Source organism: Microcaecilia unicolor, chromosome 1 (assembly GCF_901765095.1).
Source record: "Microcaecilia unicolor chromosome 1, aMicUni1.1, whole genome shotgun sequence".
NCBI lineage: Eukaryota > Metazoa > Chordata > Amphibia > Gymnophiona > Siphonopidae > Microcaecilia > Microcaecilia unicolor.
Window position 1 is genome coordinate 328,486,519 of NC_044031.1, and position 12,222 is coordinate 328,498,740.

Here is a 12,222-nt window from a genome sequence, read left to right on the forward strand (position 1 = left end):
AGTTTTCAAGGCTTTTGGTAATGCATTCCACAGTTGTGTGCTTATGTAGGAGAAACTGGATGCATAAGTTGATTTGTGTTTGAGTCCTTTGCAGCTTGGGTAGTGCAGATTTAGGTACGTTCATGTTGATTCGGATGTGTTTCTAGTTGGTAGGTCGATCAAGTCTGTCATGTATCCTGGGGCGTAGATAATTTTGTGATCCAGAGTGCAGATTTTGAAAGCAATGCATTCTTTGATTGGGAGCCAGTGTAGTTTAGGCAGGACTCTGATGCTTTTCTTAGGTGCTCACTTTTCTCCCTACAGAATTCATGGGCTCCAGTCAGGCTCCATGAAACTTTAGATTGCTCCATATGTCACCACCACTCCATCTCCACATGTTCCTCTACGCCTGCTGCTGCATTCTGCTTTCTCCCTTCAGCATGCTCTTAGGCCTGCTGCCTGAATTATGGTTCTGCAGCTATTCATGCTTAGAGTCCAGCGTATGCTGATTCCACTTGGTGTCACCACTGCTTGCTCTCTCTCACTCACTCTCCCAAGCCCTCAAGGCCACCCATGGCTACACCTCCCCCTTCTTTCCCTCCTCCACCCCGTTCCCCACATGGTCTGGCATCTTTCTCCAGACACCTAGCTTTGCCCACTTCCTCTCACCTGTTCCAAAGTCTTCGGTGCTGCAGCGCCAGTGTAGTCTTGCTCACAGGCTGCCTCCGGCATGCACCATGCCTTTCCCCTGTAACCCATCCCACCCCTTCTGATGACCTGTTGCCGGAACAGCGGGACGGGTTAGAGGGGGAAACCTGGTGCATGCAAATTTTGAAGGTCTAGATTTTTAGGTCATCCAGAATTCTGATATCCAGATTTTTGGATTTCTGCACTTTTTTCTTGCAGTTATTAGGATTAAAAGTCAAAAGATGTAATGCAATGGGAATTTATGCTTTTTATGGGTATAGTACATTTGGGGGCTCATTTTTAAAAGAGAAAAATGTTTTAAAAGTATCATAAACTAACAGATGGACGTTTTTCTCACCAAATCGTCCACATTGGTATTTATGAAACTTATTTCCAGACTTTTTCTATGCTGTTCGTCTGCAGTGCATTCAAATCTCAAGAGGGTGTGTCAGGGGATGAAGGGTTGGATTTGGACATTCCTAAGACTTGAATATTTTTCAGCCATAATGGAACAAAACAAAAACATCCAGGACTAAAACTAAGACATTGAGCTATAAATGACCAGATAACCACTGGAGGAATAAAGGAATGACCCCCCCCTTACTGTCACAGTGGCCACTGACCCCCTCCCACCCACCGAAGATGTGAAAGAAACAGTACATACCAGGCTCTATGACAGCCTCAGATCTTATAGCCTAGCGGTTGGTGCAGTGCACTGTGGAGAAGGGGGACCTAGAATTAACCACTCTGTTACACAGTGACATCTGCTGCCATAATGCTTATTGTAGTGGAATACAGATGGGTACAGTTGATTTCTGGTTGGTTTTGGCGGGCTCACTAAACAATATAAGGGAGCAACGGTGAGATGTGTACCCGAGAGCTTTTAAATGAAGTCCACTGCAGTGCTCCCTAGGGTGCCCCACTGTTCTGCTCTGCTGGGATGTCTGTGTGGCCAGTCTACTAAGAATGCTAGCCCCCCCCCCCCCCATACATCCCAATGGCTTGATTTTGTGCATTTTTCAATTGGGCGTTCCCCCCCCCCCCCCCCCCCCCCCCCGAAAATGAACCAAAAAGATAAACACACAGAGTAGAAACACATCTATCAAGTGGTCATTTAAAAAAAAAAAAAGATAGATGTTTTCCTGTTTGAAAAGTCGCTATATTTGCTATAGCAAAACGTTCAAAGTCGAACTTAGACGTCATATTGAAAATGTCCCCATGGTATATTATTGCCCAATGTTTAAATACTACAGTTAAGCTTTTTTTTTTAAAGCTGGGCATGGCAGTTATGTTATGCATGTATATCCGCTGTTGCTATCTCAGAGGTGCCACCCAGTCAGGTTTTCAGGATTTCCCCAGTTAATATTCATTATACTCTAATACATGGGTTTCTCAATTTAAATTTAGTTGCATAAACTTTTCTATCGTTATTACTCAGCAACTGCATAATGTACAACAACTTTATTCCAATCTACAACCTTGAATTACAAAAACTATTTTTAAAACATATTGTTCATATCACGTACTCTTATTATTCACACCATAAAATATCACCACTCTCACAAATCACTCTTAAAAACAATCAATCCCCTGCATCCAGTCCACCATAACGGTTGAAGAATCAGTACTTATCTTGGCGACAACTGCCAAAGATCATACAGTCCACTGTGAAAACACCTTGAATCTTGAATGTTGCTGTAGTTGAATTGCTTCATGTAATCCACTCTGAAGTCCTCAATTAACAAATGTTTCCACCCATTCATATGTTGTATCAGCCTGCCTGTCTGACATTGCTGCCTGGATGTCTTAGCGCCATCTGAAACTAAACATGACCAAGACTGAGCTTCTTATCTTTCCCCCTAAACCAACCTCTCCTCCTACCCCATTCTCTATTTCTGTGTATAACACTCTCATCCTTCCTGTCTCATCAGCTCGTAACCTTGGGGTCATCTTCGACTCTTCCCTCTCTTTCTCTGCACATATTCAACAGACTGCTAAAACCTGTTGTTTCTTTCTCTATAATATCAGCAAAATTTGCCCTTTCCTTTCTGAGCACACTACCAGAACCCTCATCCACGCTCTTATCACCTCTCGCTTAGACTATTGCAACTTGCTTCTCACAGGTCTCCCACTTAGCCATCTCTCTCCTCTTCAATGTGTTCAAAATGCTGCTGCACAACTAATATTCTGCCAGTGTCATTATGCTCATATTAGCCCTCTCCTCAAGTCACTTCACTGGCTTCCTATCCATTTCCACATACAGTTCAAACTCCTCTTATTGACCTATAAGTGCATTCACTCTGCAGCTCCTCTGTACCTCTCCACTCTCATCTCTCCCTACATTCCTCCCTGGGAACTCCATTCACTGGGTAAATCTCTCCTATCTGCACCCTTCTCCTCCACCGCTAACTCCAGACTCCGTTCCTTTTATCTTGCTGCACCATATGCCTGGAATAGACTTCCTGAGCCGGTACGTCAAGCTCCATCTCTGGCTGTCTTCAAATCTAAGCTAAAAGCCCACCTTTTTGATGCTGCTTTTAACTCCTAACCCTTATTCACTTGTTCAGAACCCTTATTTTAACATCCTCACTTTAATATTCCCTTATCTTTTGTTTGTCTGTTTGTCCTAATTAGATTGTAAGCTCTGTTGAGCAGGGACTGTTTCTTCATATTCAAGTGTACAGCGCTACGTACGTCTAGTAGCGCTATAGAAATGATAAGTAGTAGTAGTAATAGATCTATTTACATGCACTACCTCCATTGTATGAAAATATATATCATACATATTCATTGTGGAAATTCTGAAAACCCGACTGAATGTGGTCCTTGAGGACTGAGGTTGCTCACCCCTGTGCTATCTGGATAGTGAATGACACTGAATATGCATGCAGAGCAGTGAGCATTGCTCAGTGGCGTAGCAAGGGGGGCTGCCACCGGGGGCGGTTCGCCATTACAGCCCCCCACCCGGGTGCAGCACGATTACACCCCCCCCCTCGGCACATCAACACCCCCCCGACCCAGTGCCTACCCTCCTCAACTCCGTCCAACCAGCTCCCGCACCCTACCTTTAAAGAAATCTCAGAAGCCGTGGCGAGGCACAGCGCCTCGTGCCTGCATGTAAAAGAAGTGTGGATCATCTTATCGGATCTTCCCTCACTCTGTCTGTCCCGCCCTTGCGGAAATAGGAGGTTGTGTCAGCGGAGGGCGGGACAGATAGAGTGAGGGAAGGCCTGATGAGACGATCCACACATCTTTTACATGCAGGCGCGAGGCGCTGCGCCTCGCTTCGCCATGGCTTCCGAGATTTCTTTAAAGGTAGGGTGCGGGAGCTGGTTGGACGGAACAGAGGGTAGGCACTGGGTCTGGGGGTGTTGATCTGCCGAGGGGGGAGTGTCACACAGGTTGGGTCTGGGGGAGTGCTGCACCCAGGGAGGGGGAGCTCGCAGGGAGCACCCCCCTTGAGCTGACACCCGGGGCGGACCGGTCCCCGCCCCCCCCCCCCCTTGCTATGCCACTGGCACTGCTGCTATTGGATATTGGTGATATGTCTGCTATCATATAGCTCTCTGGATTACATAAAATTGGCTGACCAATTTATCCAGATAAATAACTGGATAGGGGCAGTTCTAAAACTTTGTGCCTTCATTTAGGGAGGTACCTATTCTATAATGAAACCTAGGCACCTAGGGGCCGATATTTGGACCACGGGAGGCAGCCCAGCTAACTGCCGCGGTCGGTGGTGAGTCTGGATATTTAATGCTGGGCTGTTTCCGGTGACCTGCACTGAATATCCAGTTTTGGTTTTGGCCGCTGTAAACTTAGCTGGCTAAGTCAATATTCAGCCCTGGTTGGCTAAGATCATAGTGGCCAAAGATAGGCCTGCTGTTTTCCTGATTTAGCTGCAAAACCAGCATTTGAATACTGGCGGCTAACTGGCTATATCATGCGATATAGCTGGTTAGTCACTATGCGGTGACTGTGAATATTCAGCAGGACATATTTGACTATCCCCTGCTGAATATTTGTGGATAGCCTGTTATGTGCTATTTAACCAGCCAGGAGCCGTTCCTGGCTGGTTAAATAGTGCTGAATATCGGGCTAGATTCCATTATAGAATACTAGTAAAGAAGGCCCGTTTCTGACACAAATGAAACGGGCGCTAGCAAGGTTTTCCTCGGAGTGTGTATGTTTGAGAGAGAGTGTGTATGTGAGAGAGAGAGTGTGTGTGTGTGAGAGAGAAATTGTGTGCGAGAGATGGAGTGTGTGTGTGTGAGAGAGAGAATTAGTGAGACAGAGAGAGACAGAGTGTGTGTGTGTTTGTGTGAGAGAGTGTGTGACACACAGAGTGTATGTTTGTGTGAGAGTGAGAGAGTGTGTGTGAGACAGAGAGAGAGAAACAGAGAGATAGACTGTGTGTGTGTGACAGAGAGAGAGTGTGTCAGAGAGAGTGTATGTGAGAGACAGAGAGTGAGTGTATGCCCCCCCTCTCTCAGGACCCCCTTCCCCTTCTCTCAGGACCCCTTCCCCCCATTTATGGTCTCAGGACCCCCTTCCACCCCCCACCTCTCTGGTCTCAGGACCCCCTTTCTCCACCCCACCTCTCTGGTCTCAGGACCCCCACCTGTCTGGTCTCAGGACCCCCTCCCCCCCCTCTCATCCCTGGACCCCTTCCCCCCTCTCCCGTCCTATGCACCCACTGTTGGTCTCTGTGGCCTCGGACTGCAAGTAGGACGTGTGCTGCAGGCTCTCCCCTTCGTTATTGCTGCCTGTTGTTAAAAGTTTTTACCTGCTGCGCCGCCAAGAGTGAAGGGGAGCACGGACGGATGCCGCTTCAGAGTGCCTTTGATTTCGCTTCAGTTTCAGCTGTTTATGTGGTCCCGCACTTCCGGAAACAGGAAATGAGGGCGGGACCAGAGGAACAGCTGAAATTGAAGCCAAATCAAAGGCTGCCTGAAGTGGTTCAGCTGTCAGTTGCGATTGTGAGCTGTTGCTCGAGTGCTGTAGTGGCTAACGCATTCCGTGCTCCCGCGGTCCCACGTCTCAGCCCTGTCTTGTTTGTTTTCATTGCGCGCTTCCCGCCTCCTGGATTGGAATTGTAGCATCTCCTAATGTCAGGCACGCAGGGTTCTACTGTGGGAGACTGATGTCAGGAGATGGTTATGAATGCAGCCAGAGACATTGAAACGTTGGAGGAGCGTTACCTGGTATCCATCGGCCCGAAATTCAAAGCAATTTAAGTGAGCAGGAGCCTCTCCTGCCCGCTTAAATCGCATGTCACTGCCGAACCACCGATATTCAAAACAAGAAAACAAGCGCAGGGCCGCAGCAGCCTTCAGGCATGTGCTATCGGCTCTGCTGTCCTCTGACCCTGCTGACGCAGTGGCGTACCAAGGACAGGGCGGTACTCCCCGGGTGTAATGATAAAGGGGGGTGCACTGCTCCTGCCCCGTCCTGTTTTTTATAAATATTGCTGGCACCACAGTTCCCAGTCTTCACCTGCCTACCCTCAGCTCTCTCAACAGCCCCCTTCTCTCTGCCATCCGGCCCCCTGCAATGCATTTTAAAAACATCTGAATCGGCAGCGCAGCACCAGTGTGCAGTGCCTCGCGTCCGCCCATGAAAGAAGCAGATCACAATCTCGGGCCTTCCCTCACTGTGTCCCATCCTCCTCTGATGTAACTTCCTATTTCCGCGAGGGCGGGACACAGTGAAGATTCTGCAACAGGCAGTCCAAATCCTTCATCTCAAACAACTTCTTTCTAATCAAACTTTGCAAATCAAACTTGATATCAGATGCAAACAGTAAATCCAGAGCCAAACTTAGGGATACAGTATGTCTTTTCTGATGCAATTTATAATCCTACAGTATGTACATATTTGCAGCTCCTCCTGTCCAAACCCATCCCTTCTGGATGTAACAACCCAAGACTGTGCCTGCAGCACTTGTGCAACAAGCAGATCTTCTTTTGGATGAAATCTATAGAATTCTCTTCCTCCCTATATTGGCCTTGACATTTCATTTCAAAAATTATAAAAAGCTGTTTAAACCTGAATTTTTCACCTGGTTTTGGGTAAATCTTGTTCTCTGCTTCTTTTATGATTTTGTACTTTATTTGAGCTTGTCTTCCCAATACACTTGTCCCTTAATTTTCTCACCATCCTTTCCATTTCCCCCCTCATTTTTCCCTCCTTCTACTAGATATTATTATAAACCATATCATTGGGCTATTGCATGATTGGCAGTGAACTATATTAAGATTATACAAATAAATAAATGTGCATTCATTGTTGGCATCTTGAGAACCAGATATTTCTGGCCATTGATGACCAGAGTTGGCAACGAAAACCTTGCTAGCGCCCGTTTCATTTGCTCTGAAACGGGCCTCTTTTACTAGTTGTTTTATAATTCAGGATTACAAATTAAACTCAAAGATATAGTAAGAAAAAAAGCTTGTGGTTACCTTCATTATCTTGGACTGTGAAGTTTGGATTAACAGCAGCTAAGCTGAAGAAAAATTTTTGACCACCCGGTGGTTCATCTTTGTCTATGGCACTTATAGTCTGTATCAACTAAAACAAAGAAATGATACAAATGTCAAACATATTTGTACATAAATACTGAGGTTTATATTCAAACGGTTTGCCCAACCAACTTTTAAAGCTATCCATGCAAATGCCAATGGCTGAAATTTTCCCCTCCTCTGACCCCTGACCTCTATTTTCATAAAGTATTTTTGCTTTGGACTTTCAAGCACCAATATTCAGTGATACTATGCTTAAGATGTTTGGATAACGCAGTCTACCAAAATAGAAAGCCTAAAGTTACCTGGATAAATAACATTGGCATTCACATTAGCTTCCGTACTCACTCATAATAAATAATTAAACCGAATGACAACTTAATAAGATGGAGAAAAACTTGGCAGCAGTTTTATTTACATCAGCATCAAATATTAAAAGAACACTACTTACAATTTCTTTTTTGTTTTCATATCAGCCTTCATTCATCTCACACCACTTTACACAACTAGTTGGTACTGATCTAGCCACTCACGTTCATGTCTTAATAAACTAATACTTTAATTACATGTCTGGCCAAGTGAGACCTGCGGTGTCTTCAAGGTTTCACCTCTGCTTATGGAAGTTTTGCACACAAGCAGATCACCTTTTCAATAATACAAATCAATGAAGGTTGTCTGTAAAATTCCTTTGACATGTTACTGCAGCTGTGACACCCAAACCCACCTCAAAAACCATATAGAATTCAAAATTATAGCAATCAGAGCAAAATTATCCCACCTTCCAACTCTGTTTACACCTAGGGAGGGAATGGATGGGACAAATTAATTAAACTGCAAATAGCCTGAACTTCCTTCCTGTCACCCGTCACTCTCAAAATTCCTCACAACAAAGCCCACTAATTTGTTAGCATCCCTTTCTCTCACCAAGCCCTGCCCCTGAGACTCTGCTTAACCAATCAATATGCTTCCGGAATCCAGTCTCCAAAACTTCCATCCCAATATCGCAACAAATTCTCCTATGCCCGTTTTAACTATGTGTTAATATACCTTTACATCCCCTGTAACTATCCTCCTATTAACTATTTATATGGTTGGGAGGTGGGGCTGGTGGTTGGGAGGTGGGGATAGTGCTGGGCAGACTTATACGGTCTATACCTTGGAGAGCACAGGTACAAATCAAAGTAGGGTATACACAAAAAATAGCACATATGAGTTGTCTTGTTGGGCAGACTGGATAGACCGTGCAGGTCTTTTTCTGCCATCATCTACTATGTTACTATTTAAATTCACTGTAAATTAAATGCATTCCTTCTCTTATTTCATCAACTCCTCCCTTTTAGCCACTAGCATAGTATTACCCTCCCTAAAATACTTGTTCTGCAGTATTATTTTCTTTAAATTATTTTCCCCACACCCCACCGCTAATCTAAATGAATTTACTATAGCAGCAAAGCCAATGTTATCATACCCACAGTTAACCTGTGGGCTCTCTTTATGCAGACACAGCCAGCTGAATATCAACCTCACTGTAACTTTACATAATATAGAGTCACTTTTACTAAAGTATACTAATCAATTAGCATGTGAATTAGCACACTAAGGAGGGAATTCGATAATCAGTGCTGAAAAAATTCAACACTAAGCGCTATTCTGTATTAGCCTGAGCCATGTATAGAATAGCATTTACCCTCAGGTTTTATATTGCGCACCTAGCGTTCTGCTCCAAAATTCAAGTGTATTGGCTTAACAAGCCAATGAATGTTGTTAACAGCATTTAGCAAGCAATAATCAGCACTAATTGGCAACAATTAGAATTTACACATACAACTCCCTAAGTGTATTCTGTCATGCATTGCACCCAAATTTTAATGTGCACAGGCAAAAAGGGGCATGGTTATGGGCAGGCAAATGGGTGTTTTGTGGTTGTTCCAAAATTTGCATGCACATTATAGAATATAGCCCTCTGCACCTAAATCTACATGCTGAGATTTACATCACATTTTTATTGTTGTAAATGGAGGCATGTAGTTTTAGGAGATAGGATACCAACTAAGGGGCCCTTTTACTAAGGTGTGCCGAAAGATGGGCTGCGATAGTGTAGGAGTGTGTTTTGGGTGTGTGCAGATCCATTTTTCAGTATTTCTGTAAACAATGCCTTTATATTTGCCAAAAATGGACGTGCGGAAAAATAAAAATTGGCGCGCATCCATTTTGGGTCTGAGACCTTACCGCCAGCCATTGACTTAGCGGTAAGGTCTTACACGGTAACCATGCGGTAATCATCTACACATGTAGAATTAGGATTACTGCTTGATTTCTGCTGCGTGCCAGAAAATAACAATTTTTTCTGATGCACGTAGCGGACGCATGTGAAAAATGAAATTACCGCAAGGGCCAAGCGGTAGCTGGGTGGTAACTCAAAATTGACACATGTTGGGCACACGTAGGCGCCTATGCGGCTTAGTAAAAAGGCCCCTTCCTTTTGAAAATAAGCAGGATTGTGTATCTAGATTTTCAGAAGGCGTTTGATAAGGTCCTTCATGAAAGACTACAGAGGAAATTAGAGGGACATGGGATCGAAGGTAGTGTCTTACTGTGGATTAAAAACTGGTTGAAAGTTAGGAAACAGAGAGTAGGATTAAAAGCTCAATATTCGCAATGGAGAAGGGTAGTTAGCAGGGTCCCTTAGGGATCGGTGCTGGGACCTCTGCTTTTTAACATATTCATAAATGACCTACAGATGGGGGTAACTAGTGAGGTAATCAAATTTGCCAATGACACAAAGTTATTCAAAGTAGTCAAATCGTAGGAAGATTGTGAAACACTACAAGAGTACCTTACGAGACTTGGAGACTGGGCGTCTAAATGGCAGATGACGTTTAATGTGAACAAGTGCAAAGTGATACTTGTGGGAAAGAGGAACCCAAACTATAACTACGTCATGCAAGGTTCAGCATTGGGAGTCACGGACTGAGAAAGGGATCTAGGTGTCATCGTAGATGATACGTTGAAAACTTCTGCTCAAGGTGCTGCTGCGGCTAGGAAAGCAAATAAAATGTTGGGTATCATTAGGAAAGAGATTGATAACAAAAATAAGGATATTATTCTGCCATTGTATTGCTCCATGGTGCGACTGCACCTCGAGTATTGTGTTCAATTCTGGTCGCCGCACCTCAAAAAAGACATAGTGAAATTGCAAAAGGTGCAGAGAAGGGCAACAAAGATGATACAGGGGATGGGATGACTTCCCTATCAGGATAGGCTGAAGAGGCTGGGGCTCTTCAGCTTGGAGAAAAGGCGGCTGAGGGGAGATATGATAGAGGTCTATAAGATAATGAGTGGAATGGAACGGGTCGATGTGGAGCGTCTGTTTACGCTTTCCAAAAATACTAGGACAAGGGGACATTCAATGAAGCTGCAGTGTGGTAAATTTAAAACAAATCGGAGGAAAGATTTCTTCACTCAATGCGTAGTTAAACTCTGGAATTCGCTGCTGGAAAAGGTGGTTAAGGCAGTTAACTTAGCGGACTTCAAAAAAGGGTTGGACGGCTTCCTGGAGGAAAAAGCCATAAAATGTTATTGAATGGACGAGGGAATAATACAGTATTTCTAGGATGGGTGGGACAAATTGCTTGTTCTTTTGGCCACTGTCGGTGACAGGGTGCTGGGCTCGATGGACCCTTGGTCTGTCCCAGCATGGCGATGCTTATGTACTTATGTACTTATGAATTCTGTAACATATGACCAATGATTGAAAAAGCTCTAGTTTGATACAATTATGTGCTTTCAGAGACTAGGAGCACAGGGTTTCTGAGTTTTTTTTTCTCCACTTTTGTTGTTGCTGTTTACAATTTTGGAAGCACCCCACAGCACCATTCAAGAGCTATGTATATTGGTAAGTTTCTTGGTGATTGACAGCTCATTCCTTTTTGTCTTTTATCTGGGCACTAAGCACCCCATTTACTCTTCCCTCTCTCCCCAATTCTCCATCAAAATTAAAAATACCTTGGCTGACAGGGATCTCCAAGCACTGCCTGCTGAAGAAAGTGGAGGCGTCCCAAAATCAGAAAAGTGTGATATGACAGTCAGCAACAGCACTTTGAGCTGCTGATGCTGGCTTCATGAGCATGCTCATTTCTTAGCACAAGAATTAAGCGTGCTTGTGATACCAAAGTCAGTGGATCAGAATGCTGTTGCTGACTGCCACGTTTTTCTGATTCGGTGAAGCTCTGCATTTCTTCAGCTGTCAGGACTTGAGGATCTCTGTCAATTACAGGAATGGTGCACCCAGATGACTGGGCCTGGAGAAAAAGTGGAGGGGTCTAGACTCACTTGTGGCTATGCCCCTTGTACCAGTGTAACCAGTCTGGATTTTCCAACTGTTGCTGCTGGGAAGATCACAGAGATCATCATCTTGGTACAAATACAAATAGGTTGGATCAGTGGTCTTTAATTTTATAGAGCACGAGAAGCAGTTTAAATTTCACTAGCTGAGAGACAGGTATCCAACAGAGAGACTTGAGCAGTGGTTTCACATAGTCAGACAACTTTGTATGAGTATTAAGAAGGACCACTGCATTTTCTATTGAATGTAATCTCTGTATGTTATTTGTTTAGTTTTTCTGGTAATTCTGAATAAAAAGAACAATAATCTAAATGATTCATTTAGAGCATGAGTTATTATTGATCATACCTCTTTTTTCCTAAATAGGGTCTAAGAAAATAGGATAGTTCATAATTAATAATAATAATAATAATAAAATCTATCACACTGATGCAGTTGAATAAGTTTTCACCTAGATACCTAGAATGTAAACCTCATTACTTGAGGCTAACATAATTAACTTAACCTCTGGACGAACATGGGGTCTCCAGACCCATAACATTTGGGTGTTGCCATGATTTAATCCATTCATAGTCAGTCAGCATTCAACTTCATATAAAAATTGATTCAGTTGACTTAATGCAATAGTCCAGTCTTTCACCAAAAAGCAATATATTTAAATGTCATCTCTGTACATCAAATAGTGAACCA

The 12,222-nt window shown here is 43.9% G+C and overlaps 1 protein-coding gene across 1 annotated transcript in view; it reads right to left on the reverse strand.

Annotated features, from left to right (window-relative positions):
- The window catches only part of LOC115478355 (cadherin-10-like), a 392,306-nt gene that overhangs the window by 25,483 nt on the left and 354,601 nt on the right, over positions 1–12,222 (reverse strand). Inside the window, 1 exon segment of the mRNA XM_030215685.1 lies at positions 7,128–7,236. Coding sequence (XP_030071545.1) covers positions 7,128–7,236 — 109 coding nt within the window.